This window comes from Athene noctua, chromosome 22, assembly GCF_965140245.1.
Source record: "Athene noctua chromosome 22, bAthNoc1.hap1.1, whole genome shotgun sequence".
Lineage (NCBI taxonomy): Eukaryota > Metazoa > Chordata > Aves > Strigiformes > Strigidae > Athene > Athene noctua.
In genome coordinates this window covers 4,030,040-4,054,544 of record NC_134058.1, presented here as the reverse complement: position 1 = coordinate 4,054,544, position 24,505 = coordinate 4,030,040, and the positions used below count along the sequence as shown (strand labels likewise).

Below are 24,505 nucleotides of genomic sequence, written 5' to 3'. Positions count from 1 at the left end.
ACGACACGGCACTGAGAGAAGCGTGAGCTCATTGGGGAGGAAGAATCAGGACAGATGGATTTTTACAGTTAACTGGAACCGTTCCAGGAGAAAAGCCTCCCCCCTACACTTTCCCGAAGACTCTGAGATTTTTGGGAAGCTAACCTCAGCACCCCAGCCCAGCAGACGCCACGAGGCTGCGGTTAGTGGCAGCCAAATAGGAATCTGATAGCATTAATTCTCTGCAGAAATACAGGCTGGTCCCAGGGTGTGTTTGGAAGCCACAGGGCGCTCGGTGCCAGAGGGCCGTCAGCCGTTTTTCATTCCAGCTAGAACATCGGCTCCGACAGCTTCGATGCTCTCAACAGCTGCTGGCTGAGAGGAAAGGGCTTTGTTCACTGCCGATAAGTGAGAAGCACGCAAGGCGAGAGCAAGCACAGGAGCTGCTCTCCTAGCACAGAGAGTGCCTGTCAGCTCACATTAGCCAAAGCAGCCCACTGCCAGCCAGGCAACGGCCTGTGCCAGGCTGCAGCGACCCAGCCAAGAGTCATGCGCCTGACAGATGCCAGCCTGTTACGTACAGCAGAAACAAGATGTGGTCCCGACCGAGACACGGCTCCCACGTCAAAACCGGAGCTGCCGTGGCAGCAAGGTATGCAGACACGGGGTCTCACAGCAAGCACCAAAGCAAAGCAGAGGCTCCTGTCCCCACGGAGGATACGACAGCAGCCCTCTGCCAAGCTTGTACGACACCTGCCACTCCTGGGTTAAAAATAGAGAGGACTCAGAGGAAGGGAGGCAACAAGTTCCAACACGTCTGCACTGAGCAATCTTACTGTTCAAAACAGAGATTGATGCTCGTTCAAAACCCAAGCTGCCCAGCTAGCAAGGTATTAGGGAAGGATTATACACAATACAGCCAGATGCAGAGCACTGTTTGTTGGGCAGTTTTTTTCTGGACAATGAAGTATGTAAACATGAAGTGGCTGGGAAGAACACCCTGCACCATGGAATGCAAGGGAGGCAAAGGAGACGACTCTGCAGCACTGCTGTCAGGTGCAGCAAGGAGGGGGGCTGGAGAGAAGGACTGTACTGTTTATGCAGAGACTTGGGGAGAAAGTGCCCCAGCTGATGGAGACAGCATGAAAGGAGGGAAGATTGCCATCTTGTGGAGAGCACATGAGGGAGGCCGCAAGGCAAGGAAAATCATGGGCTCATGGAGCACAGGTACTGCTCTGAGACAATACAGCAACTCAGAATCACCAAGAACTCATCTGCATTCACTAGTCAAAACCGTATCTCTACAGCAGTTAGAGTGGGTAACTCCACAGCCACTTCCACCTACCTTCAGCTCCTAATTCAGAATCATCTCGGTCAGAAAAGCCCTTGAAGCTCCTCCAGTCCAACCATGAACCTCACCCTGACCATTCCCAACTCCACCAGATCCCTCAGCGCTGGCTCAGCCCGACTCTTCAACCCCCCCAGGGATCCCGGGGACTCCCCCCTGCCCTGGGCAGCCCATTCCAACGCCCAACAGCCCCTTCTGCACAGAAATCCTTCCTCAGAGCCAGCCTGACCCTGCCCTGGGCAGCTTGAGGCCATTCCCTCGGGGCCTGGCGCTGGGGCCTTGGCTCCAGAGACTCATCCCCCCTCTCTGCCCCCTCCTGGCAGGGAGTTGCCGAGGGCCAGGAGGTCTCCCCTCAGCCTCCTCTTCTCCAGACTGAACCCCCCCAGTTCCCCCAGCCGCTCCCCAGCAGACCTGTGCTCCAGACCCTGCCCCAGCTCCGTTGCCCTTTTCTGGCCACGCTCGAGTCATTCAATGGCCTTTTTGGGGTGAGGGGCCCAAAATTGAACCCACTCAGCGAGGTGCAGCCTCGCCAGTGCCGAGCACAGGGCTCAGATCCCTTCCCTGTCCCTGCTGGCCACGCCAGTGCTGATACAGCCAGGATACCATTGGCCTCCTCGGCCACCGGGGCACACTGCTGGCTCACTAGATGGAATTAGATGCAATGCATCTGTTCTTCCCCAAGAACTTCCCAAAACGCAAAGAAAAACCGTAATTAAGAAGAGGTAAAAACGGCTCTCCCCTCACACTGTGAGGACCACCTTAAGTTCACTGTTAGCTTAAACAACTGTATCCCGCTCTGTGCACATTTGTGAAGTGTCTTACACCTTACCTGAATGACAGTGGGGAGAACCAACTCTGGGAATCCAATGCTGCAGGCCTGGCAATGGAGGTACTCAAGCATCAGGTCATAGAGCTGTTCGATGAGTCCGTCCTGAGCAGAGAAGCAGAAACAAGAGATGTCAGATCAGAACTAAACCCTACAGCACCCAGACTAGGAAATGAGTCTCCAGCTTTACAGGACAGGAACACAAAGCCTACTGCCAGCACAATTCTTGTTTACAGAGGAGCTGTGCACTGCTGCATGCTGGGGTTCCACTTACTCGGAAGGCCTTCTCCTGCAGGTTGGCACTGGAAAGCTTCAAGACCACTGCAAAGTTTATAGGCTTAGCACTCATACGTCCTGGCTTCTTGTTGAAATCCACTTGCTGGAAAATCTACAACAGAAAAAAATGAGTGTAAAGATGATCACACTGCAAAACAAAACAGATACTAAACGACTCAACTAAAATCATGCAGTTGGTGGAAGGGCTGAGAAGACAATCCAGAAATCCTGATTCCTGCTTGCCTGTTCTGATCGCTGTCCTACAGCTTGCCTAAATAAATACCCTAGTAAGGGACAGTTAGGAAGCAAACACCAACCACACCTGAAGCTTTAGAGACTCAAGTATGAAAGATGCCACAGAAGTGTGAGGTAAAAGGAAACCAACACAAGCAACAGCACAAGAAACTAGAGGTTTATTCCTCCGCCCCATGCTTCTAGTGCTCAACGATTGTACTACAAAGCTTGAGTGTATTTCGGAGCTGTCCCTTAAGGTGAGCAGCTTTTCAACAGCAAGAATAAGTGTTACTTACATCAACTCCATTACCCTTTTACTGTTACTGAAATAATTACCCCAGGAAGTAGAGAGACCAGTAAGTCTTTTTCACAAACACCCATCACCAGGCAAGGTTTCTATTCTAATGCATTTTCCACTGGCGTCCCTTGTACCACTTAAAACTGAACAGCCTTTGAATAAGTGCATATGATTCTCCAGGGACACATTTCGGTTTACAGCAAGGGACACAGAGAAAAAACACCACCTTCCCAGAGTTTGAGAGGAGACCATACACCCTGTTCATCAAAATGATGAGCGCACACAAGCTCTAGGGTGCTGCTGGACACTCAGTAGACTAGTACGTAACATCAAAAAGCAGACCTGCACCTTTGCTTTTGTGTTTTTCAGAGCTTGTTTAGTGATAATGGTTGTGGAGACGAGTATTTCTGAAACAGAAGATATGAAGCTTACATAGTAGAAAGAAGTGGAGAGGAAGCTCACATGTGTGTGACTGGCTCTCCAGGGTGGCATCTCAAGTTTGGTTTTAATTAAGGAAAGCCATTATTGCCTTAAAACTTAAGTTGAAATCAAGATCAAGAACTATGAAAGCCTCTCCCCTGCTCTCTCCTTTTTGGGAGGAGTTTCCCAGTTTCACTTGGGGAAAGGTAACACAAATCAATGAGAATTTCCATTTTTTACTTCCCCAGAAGGTGACGTTTGGCACACAGGAAAGCAACCTTCAGCTGAAACCAGCTACAACCAGAATGTGCCTTGGTCTCTACTGCCCTGGGCAAACATCAGGCAACAGGGTACACTATCCTGCTAAGGCTGGGTGCTGTGCTGCTCTTCCTGGGAAGCTGTGATACAGGAAGGAACAAAATGTTCCCAAAATGAGCAGCAATACAAATATGCCCTTTCCCAGTCTGGTAGGAGCAGACCTCAGGAGAAAGACGGTAAGAACTGCAAAACCCACTTGATCCAGGGCAGATTCCCAGAGACTCCTATCAAAGGATAACAAGTGGCAATCAAGTGAGGTGTTCACTAGCACTGGTGTGGTTCACTAACAAGCTCGTTTTTTTAAAAGAGTAAAATTAATCCAACAATTGTAATCATTTGCATATCTGATGACAACCATTGAGGGGGGCTGATGAAGAGCACATCCTGCCCACTCACATTTTTGAACACCTCAAAAGCAGCCTACAGTTCCTCTCCCCCTCCCCAACACTTTTTAAAATCACATTCCTGAGAAGGAAAAAAATTTCTATTCCCTCTATGCGAGCAGCAACACATTTATCATCAGACCTCAACCAGCCCAGCAACGTGGGGATGCAGCACACTGATTGCTACAGGGTGAGGAGGAAAGGGAGGGTGTTGAGGTCACATGGATGCCCCCAGGCCAGAAAAGCATGGAGACGACTATTGATTTTTTACATTTTATTTGTCAATCCAGGTTATTTGGAAGGGAGGGACAAGCTTGGTGGCTTGTGAAAACAAAGAGCCCTAGCCTGGGGAATCGATGCTATAAACCTCGTTATGCACGGTTATTTCTTTGGCCAAAACAGTAGTATTGATCCCTGAGGTCAGACACATTAAAGCAAAAGGCGTCAGGCTCTGTGGGATCCTAACATGCCGCTAGGCAAGCAGGGAAATGCAACCAGAGGTTTTGAAACTCTTCCAGGAGGTGCTAGGGAGCCGGTCAGGATGTGTAGGAAGCAGGGAAAATGTGGTTCCCATCTCAAGACTGTGCAGAATGGAACAGCTAACAGCCAGACTGAAGGAGAGGACGACTGATGTCTAGGAATCCTGTGGCAGGGTGGAAAGGCGATAATGAGGGACTGCGGGGCCAGAAAATGTCAAAAGCCAACAATTTGGCTTAAGTGATAACCACTAGCAGACAGAGGAAAGGACAGGACAACACAAGCAGGAAGGAGAAGTATTTTTGGCAACCTCAAGCTCACAGACGATTTCCATGTGGCTAGTTAGAAGGGTGCTCAGATATACAGTTTACACTTGCCAGAGCACAAACCAGAGACCCAACTCTGCACCCACAGCCCTCCTCCCCCTGTATCGCCCCATCCGCCCCCCACTTCTTTCTCTCAGGCTTTAGCAAAAGCCTCCTGGCATCTGCTTTGATCCCCCAAAGCTGGCTGCCCCAGGCCAGCTCCCAGCAGGACACAGAGCTTTGCTGGGCCTCCCCACAGCTCTCCCTCTGCTCTGCCAGTCGCCCTCCCAAGAGCACCTAGCTAAACCATTCAGGCAGTCTGATTATTGTAGAGTTCAGATAGCAAGCTGCCTGACTTTCTCCAGAAACTGTCTTGAAGCACTCACACAGCAGTGCAGGCTGGAAGGGACCTCTGGAAGTCATCTAGCAGGGTCAAGCAGAGCAGGGTGCTCAGGGCTATGTCTAGTCAGATTTTGAGTCTCTCCAAGGATGGACACTCCGTTATTTATCTAGGCAACCTGTTCTAGCCTCACCATATAAAATTGTTGGGGTTTTTTTGGGGGTGTATTTGTGTTTTGTTTTGGTTTTTCCCAATGCTTAAGTGGGACCTCCTATATTTTATTTTCTGTGTGTTGCCCTTGAGAAAAATTTGGCTCCAACCTCTTTATTCACAGAATGATTAAGGCTGAAAGAGAGCTCTAGAGGTCATCTTGTCCAACCTGCCCAGCTCAAGCAGGGCCACCTAGAGCCAGCTGCCCAGGACCATGTCCAGATCGCTTTTGAGTATCTCCAAGGATGGAGACTCCACAATCTTCCTGGGCAATTTGTGTCAGTGTTCAGTGACCCTCAGAAAAAAAAGTTTCCTGATGTTCAGACAGACCCTCCTGTGTTTCAATTTGTGCTCGCTGCATCTTGTCCTGTCACTGGACATCACTTGCGAGCCTGGCTTTCCTTTCAGGTATTTTATACACATTAATAAGAACCTCCCTGAGCCTTCTCTTCTTGAGGTTAAAGAGTCACAGCTTTCGCAGCCTCTTCTCACATGACAGATGCTCCAATTCCTTCATCTCTGTGGCTCTTCACTAGACTCACTCCAGTATATCCATGTCTCTTGCACTGGAGAGTCCTGAACTAGACACAGAACTCCAGCTGTGGCCTCACTAGAGCTCAGCATTGGGGAAAGACCACAATCAAACTGCTGGCAAAGGTACACCCAACACAGCCCAGCAGACCATGGGCCTTCTTCACTGTAAGGGCCCATCACTGGCTCTTGGCCACCTTGTTGTCCACGTCCTTTTCTGCAAAACTGCTTTCCAGACAGTCAGCCCCCAGGCTGTTGTTATTATGGGGTTATTCTTTCCCGGGTGCAGGATGCTGCATTTCTCTGAGCTACATGAGGTTTCTGCCTGCCCGCTTCTCCAACCTGTCAAAGTCCCCCTGAATCACAGGACACTTATCTGGAATATCAATAACTCCTCCCAACTTCCTATCATCTGCCAGCTTGCTGATGGTGCCACTCTGCTCCACCATTCCAACCATTAATGAGTATGATAACTAGTATCAGCCCCAGTATCAATCCCCAGGGTACATCCCTCGTGGCTAGTCTCCAGCTAGATTTCATGCCACTGATCACAGCAAGAGCCTGGAAGTTCAGCCATTTGTCAATGCACCTCAGAGTCTGCTTATCTGGTCTGCAATTCAGCAGCTGGTCTGTGAGGAAGTTATGGGAGATAGTATCCAAAACCTTGATAAAGACAAGATAAACAACATCCACTGCTCTCCCCTCATCCACCGAGCCAATCATCTCATTATAGAAGTCTATTAGATTGGTCAGGCATGATTTCACTCCAACAACCCCTGGTACCTGCAGGGCTGTGATCCAGAATTTAAGAGCTGCAATATAGTGGTCAGGGAGGAGAATGAGAAAAAGGAAAGATACATCTTCAGCTGGTGCAGTGGTTCAGCTCTGTCTATCTAAAGTTCCAGTTTTTCCTAAGGGAGGCAAAGAGCCCATGTTTTTCTAATTCAGAAAGAATAAGAAAACTAATTTCAAATCTGTGCTTAAGTGTATGACAATGTCCAGAATTATTCTCCAACTACAGTCTTTGCATCAGGTAATTAACACAACTCACTGCCCACTCCCTTATATGTTGCACTCCAAGCCCCTGGGGACTTTCTCCGAAGCAAGCTGCACATCCAAAACAAGACTCAAAGCGAGAAACTCATGCCTTCCTAAGCATGTCAGGGTTAACCTCCTCTCCCATCCCTCCACAGGGGAAGCCAATTTTAAATTGGCATGCAAAGTCCGCCTGCGGGGAGATTTCCACCTTGTTTATCCACACCTGCCTTCCAGCAGATGAGCCACCAATTTTCCTGCTGCAGAAACTAGTGCCTGTCACACAATAATTGAAGTGATGACAAAAAGAAAAAAGCCTGGGATCTCACAGGCCCTTCAAGGGGAGTAACAATACAAAAATAAAAGCCTGCCTGCTTTACGCTCTCTCCCAAGCCACCTCCTCCTAAGAAGTAATTTTAGCAAGCTTCTTTTGCTCCATCCTGGAATGCAGCGTCAAAGAGGAGACAGCACTGGATGCCCACGCTGGGGAGCATCAGCCCTTGTCAAGATGCATCAGGCAGCCAGCTTTCATTCCTATTGGCAGGGGCTTGGGGAATTCCTGTGCCTACGGGAATCGCACAAACGTTCAATCTGCCATCTCTTGAAAGCACAGCAGCGACAGGGCTGAGACAAGAGGTAGCAAAGGTTGGGTTTCCTTGATGGAGAGGGGGCAGGGAAACACTGAGTTGCAGTCACTTCTTACACAAGAAGCTTCACAGAATCTACACTCTAAGGCCTTGCAAAGCCCTCTCCAGAAAGTGCACAAAACAGGATCAAACTCCACAACCATTCTGGGATCCAGCTGCAACAGGGACAGAGCAGCCTTTCCTCCTTCCTCTCAAATGGAGCAGACCTTATGCTGGGAAGGCTTCTCTCCACCCCCCTGATCCCAGTCATGCCCCTCAAGTCTACTGCTTAGTACCAACACACTGATCAGATCCCTCAATCTCATGATGGTTTGGATAATGGGTTTAAAATGGAGTTATGTTTTATGACATGGTGTGGGATTAACATCTATTGACTAAGTCACTGCTGTATTTGTGCACTGGTAGAAACAGGCTCACAGTTAAAGCACTAGGCTGGGTGTCAGAATGCAGATTCTTCTCCTACCACGCCACAACCACCGTGGGACTTTGGGCAGGTCACTTCCCTTTTGTATGCTAAAGCTTCCTACCATCTCATCCACACAACTGGAATACGTCTCCTGCCTGCAGACAGCTTGTGGAGACACACTACAGGCTGTACAGGCATTCAGATACCTCGTAACAGAGAGAAGGGAATTGCTAAGAGATGGAAGTATAAAGGTAATAGCCCTGAATACTCTTGGGAACAGCACAGAATATTTGAAGGATCCCTTGCAGGAAACAGGCAGGAAGAAAGGGAAGGCTGACAGCTGCAAGGAAATTTGAGAGTTTAACATCATGCCATTCACCCTGAGATACAGAAGTGAAAGCAAAGTAATTGTTAAAAAGTAATGTGAAAAAGTATGCAAGCAATGCACATGCACACATTTACCCTGCCCCCATCTCTCCTTTGTCACCCACCAACACCTGGACAAGCTAAACCAAGAGTGCCTCACAAACACACACAGCAGGATCGGATGTGGTCAGGGGCTTGTGGAAGCTGAGAGGAAGCTCAGTGTGCAGCGTGGTAACGTCTGGCTGGGGCCCGACACAGATTAGAGCTGAGGTGCTGGGGCCAGAATGCAAAGGGGGGTGACATGCCCCAAAGGGAATGAGGCTTTATCTCTCAAAGCACTAAAAAGCAGAAAAAAACATCCTCGCCCCAAGCTCCACTACCCCAGAATGGAGATGCCTCTATCACTAAATCTGGTCGGCAGAATTTCAAATATGCAGGAACAAGAGGAAGGAAGCAGGCGAATGGCAAAGCCACACAGGCCAGGGCCAGGGAGCAGCGGAGGAGGCAGGAGAGCAGGAGGAGATTTATAAACATCACCGCCTTCCACAGGCTCAGAGGATGTGGTTTGCAAAGGACGTTTACAACAACACAAAACCGCAAAAGCCTTTGCTTCAACAGAACTTGATTAGAAACGAGCCTGGCTGACTCAGGTCATTTATTATAGAAGTCTCCCTCCTCCTCTTCAGCGTCCAGCCTCATGCTGACCTACTGTGGTTTCTGCACTCCTCGTCCTGCCTCGCTCACACTTCTTCAGTGAAATCTGCACCACTTCTGTACTACCTTCTCACAGCAGCAATGCCAGAAAGACCTACATGGAGAGATGTCAGGCATCTGGATACATGGGAAAGCTGGACGGTCTCTTAGCACCAGTATTTCAAACATACTGCATTTTGCTGGGTTGTGTTCACAGACTTTTTTTCCTAAATAAATTCTAATTCTTGAAGGGCTTTTTTCCTTTCATTTCCCTTTGTCTGCAGTCAGGAGAAACCCTTCCTTTTGCTACGATATGAACACATCAGCAGGATCGAGTAACAACAGCTTGGGGAGTTACTGCAACCAGTTGAGCCTCTGAATCTCTTCTCTGGCAAACTCTGCCTACTCCAGCTGCATTAGTTAAACCATCTAGGACTGTATTTTTGCACCCAGCTGATTGCAGATACTCTCTGCTCACAGGCCAATAAAAGTTTAATCCTATTTGCTAACCAAACAATATATTCTGTCTGATGCTGTTTGCCACGGATTTTAGGGAGTAAGCAAATTGGGCAATCCTGGGAGCTGTTGGCAGATATCGTGTGCGTGTGTTTATTAGGCAGCAGCCGTTGCTATGTCAGCAGGAACCAACTAACCTCCAGGATAAACGGCAACACTGGGATGAAGGTCCTGGTGTTCTCAGACAACAGTGTAAGTGCACGGATGCAGTGCATGCGCAGAGGGTAGAAACGAGCTGTTGGTACCAGCCTGGAGAGGAAAAAAGAAAGGGTATTAGGCCAAGTTTATACAGAAGCTGCACCTGCAGACTTCATTGACACTTGAGAGCCTTTCCTACCCTACAGAAGACAGCTTTAGTATTGCACCACAAACTGTTTGAGCTGCTGCAGCTATCCCACAGCTGGAAATAAAATTTACACGTGTTAAAGCTATAACGCTAACACACAAATTCCTGCAACCAAAGCACGAGGTTTCCAGCTTCTGCTGGGAGAAAGTGCTACAGGACAAGAGCTTTGTAGATGAAGTTTATCACTGATGTCACGTTCAACACTTTCAGCTCTCACCCCTCCAGTACAGGTAGGCACACCTGGTAGGAAAAGTGGCAGTAAAGTGCCTACACAGAGCAGCAGTTTAACCAAGAAAAGGGCTCCCCCAGCACACCAGAGGGATTACAAGGAGGAAGATGTTTCCCATTTCAGCCTAAGTACCCTCTGTATACCCACAGAGGTCATGCTGTCACCTGAACAGCAACCCTCTTAGCGTGGAACATCACCGAGGCAGGAGGATCTGGACTAGCAACAACGAGCATATCAGAAGGGCAGAGTGGGAATGAGAGTGACCTCTCACAGCCAGATCTGTTCAGCCCTCTCCAATCCAGAGGAGCACCTGAGCTATTCCTATCTCCTTCAGAGGTAACATGTACATTTGAACAGCCAGTAACCAGCGTGGAGGGGAAAAAGCCAGACTTGGACCCATACTTCAAACCATTACAAATTCAGGTGTTAAGGAATAGAGCCAACTCCCTTTGTTAGGCTGGGACTGAGAAGGCTCAGCTTCCCCTGCACCATGTAAGCCAGCAGCAGAGGGAAGAGTGCAGAGCTATCCCTAAAAGACACCAGACTTCATTGCTGTAGCACTCACAAAACCTCTCACGCTGAATGACCTGTACTTGAAGACATGGATGCCTCCAGCATTAACAAGGATTTCTAAAAATTTTATTTTTTTTTTTTAAAAACCCACCATGGTTCCCAGGCAACAGGTCTGATAAATGAAGCACTCCCCTCCCCAAACAGCTTGCTGAACAATCCAGGAGAGAAAAAAAAAAATGCTTGACCAGTCACCATAAATCACCTGCATCCCCCCTCAAATAGTGAAATAATTATCATTGGATCCATTATAGAAATAAATCTACTTTGCACCCCTGATCTGGCACCACTGGAGATGACGAAAGCCATTCTCGGGAATTAATTGATCAAGGAATAAACCTGTTAAGTGTATAGATTTACTGTAAACCAAGACCATTAATTTTAGAGTGTGTGGCGATGCAACAATCTGCTCAACTTCCTGATGGTTGGATGCACAGGGAATACAAAACACAGCTGGGTCCCAGCTCTGCTGAGGAAGGTCCAACTGCCTAGTCACTCCATGGTGCAGCTGGGGGGGTTCAAACTGACTCCCATTTCATCTTCAGCCAAGAGTGCTCTCTAATGTCTTACCACCACTACCTCTTGGAACGCCTGCTGTACTTCTCTCCCATGCAGTCAGGGCACAAGCTGTGGTGTAGAGAACAGCCTAGAGGCTTCTCAAGGCTTATTTTTACTCACTACAGCTCCTTCTGCTTTACTCCTGAGTGACCACAACCTTCCTCTGGCTAGAGAGGACAGACAAAACTTCTTTCAACATCAGCCTCCACCTGAGCAGGACAGGTCACCAAGGGGAGTTGCTCAGGGGACACCAAGGCTGTGCCTGCTTTTTCCCTTGTACATGCTGAGAGGCCAGAAACAAAAGCTTAACAGGCACAAAAACTCTCATTTAACTATAAGTTGGGGAGGAACTTCATTTTTATAGCCTAGACTGGGAGCAAGGTAGAAATCCAAGCAGACATGGTCAGAAAAAGTTTATGGAATGAGGGGAAGAGGGTAACATAGAACAGGAGCTTCTGCTGCAAGAAAAACAACCAATAACTCATTATTACATGGCAATTCCAGGAGCAAACTCAGCAGTGAGGCTCTGCCCAGCATCACAGAAGTCAGAAACCACCAATTCCAGCACTCCTCTATTCAGCAGTTCCAACTTCCCTGGACCACATCTTGAGCACAGGTAGCTTCCAGACATGCATGGGGTCCATTTTTGAAATATGTATTATTAAAAACAGTTTCAACGCATTTTACATGCTGGAAAGCAATAAGAGGGAGCAAGAAACTGAGGGAGCTAATTTTGATTTTAGCAGGCAACCCTCTTCTAGCAGTTATCTTGTTTAATCACTTTTCAAATTCTGCTCTAGTCCCTACCTAGAGCAACAAGGCTGCGGTGGATGGTGGCTTCTTCTCATTCCCTTCACGGAAGAGGCCAGGGTGGCACAAGGAGCTGATCAGGTCCCAGACAGACACACACCAGCTCACTGCCCTTGTGCTGGAGCCAGGCGCCACCTCCCGGTACAAAGCACTGGGAAGGGGAGTCTCCTCCCAGCCCCACCACCACCCTCCAGACGAGCCCACAGCCCCACTACATCAGGAACAGAGTGAAAGCAGGCGTTTCAGATGTTACACTGCATCCTGCCCCACCACCTCATCACACACACCCTCTCCTCTCAGAGCCAAGCAGCCCAGAGAAACAAGGAGAGGGGTCCTGCTCATTCACACCACCTCCACAAGAAAGTCTGCTGGCAGCAGTCAGATAATAAGCAAGCAGCCCCAAAGCAGATGTAAAACCCCTACATGGGCCTTCCAAAAATGCATAAAGTGGCAAATGAAGAAAAAAACCCCTTGACCTGCAGATCAATTTTTTTTTAAAATTGATTATTTAACCTCTCACCTCCCACAGAAACACCCCAAATTCTTCTCAGTTGCTACAGGTGTACCTACAACCAGGGGCTGTGGCACAGAGACTGACTCTCACTAGTCTCAGTTTAGGCAGCAGAGCCACCAACACTAAGAGGCTGCCTACACCCAGGAAGGATCCTGGGCACAGCCCGATGCCACAGAGCCACATCATTCCCACACCTGCTAACCTACCTATTCCCTTTTTATATCCTGGACACAGCTCAGCAAGGAAGCCAGGGTGGGATCTATTTCTATTTTCTCAATCCTAGAACCCATGTGTCAGGTTCCCAAAACTTTAACGCCTTGTCAGACTGTACTTCATGCCAAGCAGCCCTGTCCATCACACATGTTAACAAACTCTTTGCTGCCCTTACTGAGACTCACCCAATTCACCTCTTCTTGGCCCCAAACAACTGGTTTATCTGCCTGGACAGGTCGAAAACTGCCCTAGATCCATCCACAGGAAAACAAAAGCTCTACAACAGGAGTGGGAAGCAGCCTGTGCAGGCGGGGGATGGGAAGAGGGATGTATGCATACTGTAACGATCATTTAAATCTGCTTATCTTCATCACCACTTGGGAGTTTTACAAGACCAGGCGGGTGGTGTTTTAAATCTGAGAATCTGGTTAACAGAGCTAACAGGATTTCAGAGATCACCAGAGATTCAGAAATTCCCTCAATGCTCATTACTAACAAGCCAATTCGAAGCACGAAAGTTCCACTATAAATATATAAACTGGTGGGAAAAGAGAAATTCTCAGCAGGAACATACTAAAAACAATAAACATGTCCTAGTTCTTCAAATTCAAATAAATATGCACACCAAAAAAAAGCATCTTTTAACTGTATTTACAAAACTAGAGACGAGGACTAGATCCTGAACTTTGGCACTGTTAGGTCCTGAGGCAAGTCGGTGCATTTTTCCTTGGCACATCATACAACTGGGAGAATAATCTATTCAGACTGCAACTTCTCTTATACAGAGAATTTATTCTAGGAAAAAATAACCTACATACAACTTTCTCACCACCTAAACATACAGGTGCTCACAACACATCTTCACTTGGAATACTTCAATCAAAAGCAGCTCTCTGACTTACAACACAAGGTTAAATGCAAATCATGTAGAAGTAACACCCCCTAGGAACTGCTCTGCCACACCAAGCAAGCAGAAGGATAGGAAAAAGAAGAAAAAACTCCTACTTACTTTATACACCCAATGATGACCTGGGTCAAAGGATAGATCAACGGCTCCATGACCTCACTGGGATAGATGGTGCTGAGAACCCGACACCAGAAATAGAGGCAGTGGATATACTGCCAGTTATAAACAGACTGGAAGTTCTCCTGCAGGAAAGGGAAAAACATAGATACAAACTTGAAAATGTGGCATTTGAGAGGAGCTCACTCTGGTTTCTCTACAGGATTCATTTTATCCAGTATTCTCAAAGACATTGTGTACTCTTTAGAGAGGAATAACTAACATTCTAGCTGTTGTTTTGATGCTAGTGGATGCCCCACCATCCAGCAAATTCAGATCCTGCACTGGCAACATGATTTGGTACTAGTTAGTGCCTTGAAGGAAATAATGAGCAACACACAGACTGCTTTTCTTCCCAAGTACGGCTCATTTGAGAAGGATGATTTAACAACCCAGCTCACAGCAGATGGTGGGATGTGGCCAAGCATTAGGAAACCTTTAACTGTTCCATTTACCCACAGTCCCTGGGAAAGTCCCTGATCTCCCACAGGTAGGAAGGCTGGAAAATAGTACCCATCTCTGATGCCCTTATAAATTACCTTCTGGCCTTTGCAGACCAGAGGGGAGGGGTAAAAAAAAAAAGCGTGTGAAGCTACACTACAGATTCAAACTAGCAAGAAATTAATCTGAATTCATCTGCATTTCCCCTTTCTGCACTGAACTCCTTTGGTTATATAGCAGCTTGCCCTTTCCACTTGAGTTTTCCATTTACACAGCTCTATTAAAACCCCCTAACCACCACCCTGCTAGCTCTGAAAGGTAGTAACAGTGCTCATTTTAAAGATGTTCCTACAAACATTCACTGTCAAAGCAAGGTCTGAGCACTCCTCCCTACTTTTGGAAAAGCCACTACCCAGAACAGTTTGTTGGTTTTTTTTTTTTCAATTGCAGAGTAAAAACGACAGGCAGCAGAGCTGAGAACAAACTTTAGTTTCTCAGCCAGTCTTTATGGTTACCAGCAAAAACAATGCAGCCAGCCAGCAGCATGCCTGACGTGCAAAACCACACTGAACCAGCATTTCAGGCTGGCTCAGTAGTACGGGTAGGTGTGGGTCAAGTCTTGCACCAGTCCAAGAGGCGCTGCTTCCAAGAATATTTGGGCAAGACCCCAGTCTCCCAGCCATGCGCTTAAGCAACTCGGTGCCAGATTAGATAAAACCCCAGAAGAGTGCAGGAGTCCCTTAAGGACACCCTCTTCAAAGAGTTCTGCAGGCCCACGTGTTCCCCAGAACTGCACCAAGAATTTAGGAGATTGCATTTAAGGTGCCTCATTTCCAACACGTGTTTTGTTTTAGACAGACTTTCAAGGCCCAGGTCACCTCCGTGGTGTGGATGAAGCATGATGCACTAGTTCTGAGACAAGGACAGAAGCCCTTAATTGCTGCCACTGGACCAAACCTTGTACTAGGGACCTTGGTCACAGCTGGAAATGGTAAAGCTCTCCCAGCAGCTCACTGAGATGTACCAAGCAGCTCTGTTCTCAGCTTCTCTTGCACAGAAGAGATAAGCAATCTGCTCCAGTAATCACCTTTTACAACCACCCACTGCTCAATTTAAATGGGCTTATTGCTTGGATTTGTATATTTTGGTTGTGCTGTTGTCATATGAAGTTCCTACAACCCTCCAATGGTGAAACCAAGTGGATTTAGTTCTTGTCTGGGCCAGGACTGAGGGTGTAAGAAGCCAATGCAATCCAATTAGGGCATATGCAGCCCAGACTTCATTTATCTCTGCTCATTTATCCCCATGTCTGAAGAGCCAGGAGATTTAACTGGTCACCAATCCCGCAATGTTTGAAAGCAGCTGAACAATTAATCTCTAAGGGTCTGTTTTGCTAAACATGACTAAAACCAGGATTAGCAATCTGACTCAGATTTCTGAGGTCAGACTGGAGGTAGCTGAAATCAGGGCTGACCCCAAAAGGTCTGAGCTGCTTTGTTCAATTAATTCCTTGAAATAGTATGGACTTCACTGGAAAGATGCACACACCAGGGTGGTTCCTAATTTTCTTTACCATGAGGTTTGTGACAGAGGCTGCAAACAGCAGCTTCAGAGAATGGAAAAAGGTTGCCCAAGGCAGAAGATGGGATGTGCATCACAAACTCTTGCAAGTTGGGGAGAGAAAAGCAACTCTCACCCTACAGTTGTCTGTCTCTCCTTCCTTGCTGAAATTCTAAACTAACACAGGCAACTACAAGGTGATCTCTGAAGTTGCCAGCCCTTGGCAGAAATTCCTCAGCACTTTATGAAATGTGTCAGACAACTACTGACACTTCAGAGATGCCACCAAAAGCCTGAAGTGGCTACTGTCCTTTTCCCCTCTCTGCACATTCCCCACAGGAGGGCAGACTCCCTCCACACCGACGGGTACCCACCTTTTTCTTTATTGTCATTGCACTGCGCAAGTGAATGGCAAGCTGGCGGATATAGATGAAGGCATGCTGGTAAGAGATGTGGGTGTCCAGGGCATACATCTCTGTCAGTGCACGCTGCATGAAGTTGATCATGGGCAGGACATTGGGAGAGGTGAATCTGGAATTCTTCACAAATGCGATGTACATTTGCTGTGCAGAAAATAGGACTCGATACAACAACCACAGAAAACAGGACAAAAACATTCTTTCACTAATCTTCCCCACCCAGGTATGTCCAAACCAGGGGTGAAGTGTTCCTTTTGTAAGGCAAATCACTTCAAAGGAATACGCAAAAATAATAACCCAGCTCAGCTTGATCCTTCTTCAGGGGAGATGGGAAAGAGTCTGTTTAGCACAGAGCGTGGAGATGCCCCTACCAGAACCGTAGGATGGCTTTGAGCCGTCCACGCTTCTGGTTGGTCACAGTTCTCTTGCTGTAAGAGCAGTACCCAAACTACCTTTGGGAGCCTCAGCTACTAGCTGAAAGATCAGAGCAACTCTGATGAATATTCATCCAGAAGACAGATGAGTACCAGAGGCCTTACCTGCTAAGACCCCGTGTGCCTACAGCAGGAAGGACAGTGGTAGGAAGCAAGACATCACTGACCTAACAGAGAATTTATTCCCTGTTTAATTTTCTGGAGGTAGGCTGCATCATCTCCAGCACCTGCCCTACCTAAAAGGCTGCAGCTCATACTCCAAGGTCTTCACATGTAACATGAGAAAGAAAAGCTGCGGAGTAAAGCCAGTACCAGCCTTACCTTGAGCAAGGGACTCAAGTACACCTCCTTCTTGTAGCGGCAGATCTTGTTCAGCACAAGGAAGGCCAGTACTCTCACTGTTTCCTCACCTGTGCTCCACAAATTAATTGTTTGCTGGAATGGAAAATAAAAAGATGAAGATAAGTGAAAGGACAAAGAGCCCCTTCCTGGTTAAAGAGGCCTGAGCTTCCCTCCTTCACACCAAAAAAAGCAAGTGAGGAGAAGATGACACAAAGATGGCAGGCTGTATTGTCAGAGAACCAGTCACAGCAGCACTGGCAGCCACTCTGTGCTCATACTCTAGCTGTGAGGCCACACCAAAGGCAAGGTTGACGTTTCCACAATCAATAAAGGAAACTGTCCAAAACTAGCATCTCTGAAAAATACACACTTTTATTCATGTGCCTAAACACACATTTGAGTTTCTGAGCCACAGGCACCAGCCTGCCCATGTGACTCAATCTCCAAGGCTCTGTAAAGCTTCCTCACCATCCCCCAGACAGTGACACCACACTAGATTACACATGCTCCAGCCCAATAAAAAAAGTCATTTTCGTGTCTTACACTGAATTCTGCAGAATACAACTACACAGCAATTGCACTCCAGTTCTCACCGTGAACACCAATTCTAGTTTCTCAAAGAATTGTATTAAACATGCCTTTGTCTCTAGAGAGGGGACACCAGGATCTCATTTCTGATTTATCAGTTGTTTCTCCCTCTGGGCAAATAGGTTGCAATTCCTGAGACACATCTCCTCATGGCAGCTGACTTAATTCTAGTTCCCTGGACACTGACTGTATTAATGCAAATGATAGAGCAGCAGAAGGGTTTGGAGCCAGAGCCAGGACCTGTGTGAGGCAACACTTCTGCTGAGATAAACCCTTAGTCACTCTGGTACAGACACAATGACGATCACCCAGTGCCTCATAAAAAAACCCTACACCAGCTGGAGAGGGGTAGGTTTGTCTGTGTAGAGGTCTGGGCTAACAGACAACCCAATTCTGACATATAAACTCATTGATCCGAGTCTTAAGCATCTCTGTGCTGCATAAAGCAATCATATATTGGTCTCTCCCCTCAACTTCTTGAGAAGCGAATGAAGGGATGTTGTTCTTGCCAGGCCTGCCTGCATTTCCCTGTTCAGAGTACAGATTCACTCGGACATGGCTGGGCAGGACCACAATCCCAGCCGATGCCTCCAAAAACTACTTACCTTGTCTGCACTAATGAACTCAACAGGAAACCAGAGAATTGCAGCTGCAGAGCTGAAAAAGCCTGCTTGAAAGTCCCTACTATAGCAGAAAGCAGAGTGCTACACCTTCAGATATGAGGTGTACCAGTCATCTTTATCAAAGGGCTCCCAGGCTCACATAAATGTTCCGTTGGAGCTTTTCATTTAAATGTCACCCTGTCGCCCTCTTCGACGCCTCCTTTGTTGTTCTTAAGCACTCAGCAGTTGTGACTAAGTTCCTGCAAAAATATTCCACCCCCAGCTTTTGAGAGTGAAATACTACCACAGACGTACACACAGACTCAGCACACAGGCTGCAATTACTCCATCTGTGGTGAGAAAGCCAGCAGCTTCCCCAGAACACCTCCGTGTCACTTGGCATGGGGATTAGCAGCAGCTACACACACAGAGCCACATGCCCACTCACCTCAGCGTGAGCACTTCACCACGCCCCGAAGGCCTGCGAGAGAAGCAGGAGTCCTTTCCACAACCAAAAGAAATGCCAGAGGAGTACAAGAGACTGAACTGTCACGGGAGCCAGCCCAAATACCACAAGAGGCTTATCTGAAAGGGTAAAGCGAGTACCTCACATCCAAATGACACATCATAGCACATCACCTTACCTTGAGAAGAGCACGACACTGCTTCGGAAAGGACAAATAGTAAGGTACTGTGGAACTGACATGCTGAAGGACAGCTGCACCCACTGAGGCTTCTGTTAAACAAGACAGGAGCTATGGAGGGAAAAAAACCCACAAGCCCATTTACTGTGTAGTCCTCATCACCCTTTTCTTATCATTAAGCAACTGTATTTTGCTGTTCCCAAGTATTTCTGTGTTACCAGAGGACTGGAAGACCAGCCTTCCCTAGGAAGTAGCTCAAACCAACCTGCAAAAGCTGTATCAGGAAAGGAGCAGACACATGGCAGGTTAAAGAACTCCCCTGAAAATACATCATCCTGGCAAACGTGAGCTCAAGCTAATGGCACCTCAGCTCATCACGTAACACCTCATTTGTGTATCCTGCAAAAGCTAAGTCTACATATAGTTTCAGACATTTTACTACAGCATGACACCCATGTCTGTCATCTCACTACAACTGGTTAAAGCAGGACGAAGACACCTGCAGTCTACACAAGGCTTGGAAACAAACCATCTGAACTATGTGTTAACTTACTGGATTCCACTAGGATTTCTTTAATGGGAAACTGGAATACTACTGGGTATCAAGAGGCTAACTCTACCTCAAGGAAAAGGCCAGACAAACTATTAAGAAACAGTATCTTCGTATTTCCAGCTCAGTTCACCTAGAGCCAAACCCAGAGATGTTTGCAGTTTCTAATTTGAAGACAAAAGTAAGCTCAAGTCACTCCAGTTTGAGAGGTTCTGCCTGATGCAGTGCCCCCTCTTGCTTTCAATCCCAGCTGCTGAAAGCAGAGACATTTTTTCTACTTTTAATTTTCCTCCTCATTCTCCTTGCACTGCAAAGATTCCAGACTGAGCAGGTGCCTTCTACAAAGTCCCTCACACACCAAAAGGAAAGGAGAAAATATTGCTCAGAAACTACTATGCCAGAAAACCACTGTAGGAAAGCCTGGGACTGAGGGCACTTGGAAGTAAGCACAGGAATAGGGATTACTCCAATTGGACTGCATTGCCAGCTTTTCCTTTTCTACTGCAATCTTCTGCTGCTGGCGAGCAGCACAACTGGAGAAAAAAAGCTCTGCTGATCAAAATGCACTTTCTGCTAAGTCACTCTGCCAGTTTACAGCTAAGAGACATCAGCACTTTTTCTTTGCTTATAACCCCTTCCTTCAGCTTCTGAAGAATAACTATTTCAATGTTGTTTTGTTTTTAATATTCCAAATCTGGAGACACATGACGAAACAATCTCAAAAAAATATTAACTGGGGGCAGGAATTTCCTTCAGAAATAATCCATGAATTGTCTCTGCAACACCAGACATCAGGAATTTTGGATGCATGGGATATCCTAGGGGGATGGAGCATTATCATACTTGGAGATGTCATATGTGAGGTTATCAATGTCTTTGTATTCACTGCATGAAGTGGCAAGATCATAGCGCCAAAAATGAATTAAAATGCACAACGCAGGAGCATAGCACTGCAAGCTACTTTAAAGCCCACTAAGTACTAATTTGTCAGAAAAAACTGCCAGAATAACAACCCAGCCCTTCTTTACAGGCTACTTATTTTGACCCAACCATCCTATGGACCTCCTAGTTGTTACTTCAACCAAAAACTTCCAGAAATAATACAGGGCACTGGATGGACACACAATCTCAGATGCCCAAGGCTTTGAGACTCACTGAGGGTGCCTTTGCCTGCTGCAGTCTCTGCTGGTAAAGCCTTACTTATGCTCTGCTACAGAAGGCAGCACAGAAACCAGTATTTAAGATTCCCAGCATTGTGATAGCCAGAAAGTCACCCTCAAATCGAAGTGTCTTAAATGGAAAAGAACCTGAGGCTACATTGTTACCTGCTTTGTTAATTATCAACTTGGCTCTCCTTTTAGCAGTGGTGTTTACAGATGCAAAAGCCCATCTGCCTCATTCCAAAATTTCCTGAACAAGAGCCCAGCAATGCAGACTGACCCCATGCCCAGAAATGCACAGACTGACACCAGTAAGGGAAAAATGCTGAAATTCCTTACTTGTATGGTACAACTGAGGTACATTTTTATGTCCAGTCGCAGCTTGCTCCAAAGTGGGCTGGTGGAAGGGAGGACTATTCTGGAAATGAGCAAGAGTTGGGTTTAGCTTTTTTAAAAAAAAATCCCACCAAATAAATTAGATTCCACCAGCACAAAGAACAGTGAGTTCAATTCCTTGATACTGCCAGTGAGTAAAAACAATGGCTTGCAAAGCAAGAAGAGAAGTAACAATTTTGTCACGGCTCAAAAGAAGTACTTCTACTGTGTAAAAACTGACTGAAGCACAGCATTAGAAAATTCAATTCCAAGAGCTTCCCAGCAGAGTACCCAGATCACTAGAAGTGTGATAGAGGGAGCCGTGACAGCCAGAAAGCCTCAAGACCTGAAACTCTCACACTGATGTTATCTTCCAGTCAGACATTCTGCAGCCACTGCTGGAGAAGAAGGCAGGCTGGCCTGCAGCAAGAGTTTTATTTTGGGGATCAGACTAGTTGAGACATTTTCTCAGTCTCTTCTAAACTTCTGACAACTGCACTCGAAGTAGTGCCCCCAGGCCATCCCAAAATTCAGACATGGTCTGTACAAGTCCAGTCTGGAGAGGAAAGAGGCTGGTATTTACAAAAAGAACTGGAATTTACTTCTCAGACTAGGCACCGCTGTCAACAAGCAATCTAGAGTTTAGCTCACCCCTCCCCTTCATCTGTGTCAGGGAAATTAAAAAAAAACTGCCACAAAATTTACCCTGGAACTGAAAGCACTTCTGAAAGGCATTCAGTTCTCACTCTACCCAACAATAAGGAAAACAGAAGAGTTCAGACTATGAAGCAACTAACACAACTGTGAGCAGCTAAAACTCCAGAGAGAACTGAGGTAAAAAGCTTCTGTGAATGTCTAGTCAGAAACAGGCACAGAGGCTAAGTAAGGCTGCTCCAGCCTGCAAAACACATGGGGAACTTCACAGCTTGTTTTATGAAACTGGACTCACAGTCCCCAGCTGTGGTACTGGTCTGTCCAGCAAGACTTCCTACTGGTATTTACTGAGCTTCCAGCACCTTTTCCAGTTGCTCCTGGGTAAGCCATGCTGATAACTATTCAGTTATGGGCCCAGCCTGACTCTGAAACTTAAGAGCACCAACCCAAACAATAGCCAGAAAATTCTTAGCTCCCAGGCAGCAGTTGAGATTCCAAAATTGTCATTCCTCCTCTCCAGTCAAATCAAATTGCATCAGTGAATGTGATACAGAGGTACCACAGAAATGCTGCTCTTCCAGAAAAAAAAAATTAATTGTACCATTCGTTGCCCAGTTGCACCCTTGCCGCCATTCCATCTATGCTCTAACAGTGAACAGCTCAAACTCAGATGATCCAGCCCTCACACCACCAGACTTGGGCACAATACAGCTGCCAAAGCCCTGGATTAACTAGTCACACACTTGTGATACTCTGCCCACGCGTAGGCAGAAGGCTTGGTCTCTTTCTCTGAAAAAAGAACTCATAATGCCTTCACAGCGCTCCTGAGTGCAAGCATATGCAATTCCAGATCTTTCTGTTGCAACCACATGTCCTCTGCAAATGGCTGGAGCCTAATATTACAGAGGACATGCTTCTGGGGAAAAACAAACCAACCTGGCTCAGATGACTGAATATAATCAGGTAACTCTGCTAGTGTTTGGGAAGAGCTACCAACTTTTTCCAGCCTCACAGCCAGGTTTCAGTTCTGAAAAACCCCAACCAGCTTTCTCTCACCTGCAGTTTCAGATCTCTTCAGACTTACTTTAGTTTGTTCTTTGGGGTTTTCAGAAGAAGCAGCTTCTGCAGGCAGCGGAAGAGGTCCCGGACACAGAAGGACACAAGGGCATTGAACACTGGTTAAGAAAAGTCAGTAAAACATTTGTAAGTTAAAAAAAGTAATAGAAGTCATGGAAATGGACATGTGAATTCTTTGTAATGTCTTACATTAAAGAATGAGATTTTACCAAAAGCAGTGAAAGAGATATAAAAATCCCTATGCCAAGCAAGAAAGGATTAAGAACACCTGGGTTTAAGTAGTCCCACCCCACAATGCCAGCTCCAGATGGCACACAGTAACAAGCTGTAAAACAGAGTGAGAAAGTTCCTGCTACTTTAGTGATAAAAGTAGGCAGGGTGCAGGGCTGCAGGTCACATCCTCTAAGACACTAATAAAGATGTTTCCTACTCAGCCACGCTGTTGCAAGTCTAACACAGGTCTGTGGGCAAAACCTGGAGCTTACGCAAAAGGGGGCTAGGCTGGAGAGAGGTTGCATCCCCTTTGTTCTACAGGCATGATAATCCTGTAGAGATCTAAACACGCAGTATTTGCAGAGGTCCTGGCTAGGGGAACATGAACTTGATAGTGTAACTGAACTCTGAACTGCTGTGAGGTTACAGAATGCTATTTGGTAGGAAGACTTAACATAGTCCTGTAGGATTAGTTCTAAGAGGGATTGGCAAGAAGCCACAGCAAAAGTTGTCCATGTACTACAAGTGTATAAACAGCACCTAGCTTCAACTTCACTCACAGAAGCCTAGTGAATGAGGCATGGTACTTTCCTTGGGTGTCTGCACGCCCAGCGGTACGTGTACACACCGGGAGAGACACCATGGCACAGACTCATCACCAGGAAGATAAGCTATCCGAGTGAAATGAAGGGTGTGAAAGGGAAAGTTAACTCCTGGCAGTACTTATCCCCCTTCTCTTCCCTACCAAATGACTTCCCTTCTCTCACAGAAGTAGTATGTTGACCCAACTCACCTGCAGCATCAGTGACTTGAAATTTGCTGGGATCAGCCCCACCATTATCTCCTTTGGTGGTTGCTACAGCTGCTTTGAAGGCTTGAGTGATTTCATGGAAAAGTTTTGGTGTTGGCCTTCTCTGGGGAAAGAAGAAAAAAGATTGCTGAGGAGAAAAAGCAGGCAGTTATCTGTAGAATCAAAGAATGGTTTGTGTTGGAAGGGACCTTAAAGACCATCCAGTCCCAACCCCCTGCCCCGGGCAGGGCCACCTTCCACCAGCCCAGGTTGCCCAAAGCCCTGTCCAACCTGGCCTTGAACCCTTCCAGGGAGGGGGCAGCCACAGCTTCTCTGGGCAGCCTGTGCCAGGGCCTCACCCCTCTCACGGGGAAGAATTTCTTCCTTCTAACTAATCTAAACCTACTCTCTTTCAGTTTAAAACCATTACCCCTCATCCTATCCCTATACTCCCTGATCAAGAGTCCCTCCTCGCTTTCCTGTAGCCCCTTTAAGTCCTGGAAGGAAACATTCTGAAACTCTGAAGTGCTTTACTGGGACAGGAGTATTGGAATTTGTTGTAAGTTTGACTGCAAAAATAGCTCCATCCTGTAACACGAAGGAAAAATGTCAAGACAGTGTTACCAAATGCTAGTGGGCTTCACTTGCTCTAAAATAGGCTTCTGGGGCTTTTAACTGGTTGGGGGTTGAGAAGCAATCCTCCAGCTGCAAGCAACTATCCAATTTGACCTTTCCCTTCCCCTCT

The 24,505-nt window shown here is 46.9% G+C and overlaps 1 protein-coding gene across 1 annotated transcript in view; it reads right to left on the bottom strand.

The window, feature by feature from the left end:
• The window catches only part of NOC2L (NOC2 like nucleolar associated transcriptional repressor), a 53,961-nt gene that overhangs the window by 26,232 nt on the left and 3,224 nt on the right, over positions 1 to 24,505 (bottom strand). The window contains exons 5-14 of the mRNA XM_074924578.1: positions 23,764 to 23,884; positions 22,765 to 22,855; positions 20,991 to 21,069; positions 18,942 to 19,052; positions 17,087 to 17,200; positions 16,287 to 16,475; positions 13,858 to 13,997; positions 9,746 to 9,857; positions 2,428 to 2,541; positions 2,157 to 2,258 (exon numbers count right to left, since the gene is read on the bottom strand). Of these exons, the coding sequence (XP_074780679.1) occupies positions 2,157 to 2,258; positions 2,428 to 2,541; positions 9,746 to 9,857; positions 13,858 to 13,997; positions 16,287 to 16,475; positions 17,087 to 17,200; positions 18,942 to 19,052; positions 20,991 to 21,069; positions 22,765 to 22,855; positions 23,764 to 23,884 (1,173 nt within the window). The remainder of the gene's footprint in view (positions 1 to 2,156; positions 2,259 to 2,427; positions 2,542 to 9,745; positions 9,858 to 13,857; positions 13,998 to 16,286; positions 16,476 to 17,086; positions 17,201 to 18,941; positions 19,053 to 20,990; positions 21,070 to 22,764; positions 22,856 to 23,763; positions 23,885 to 24,505) is intronic.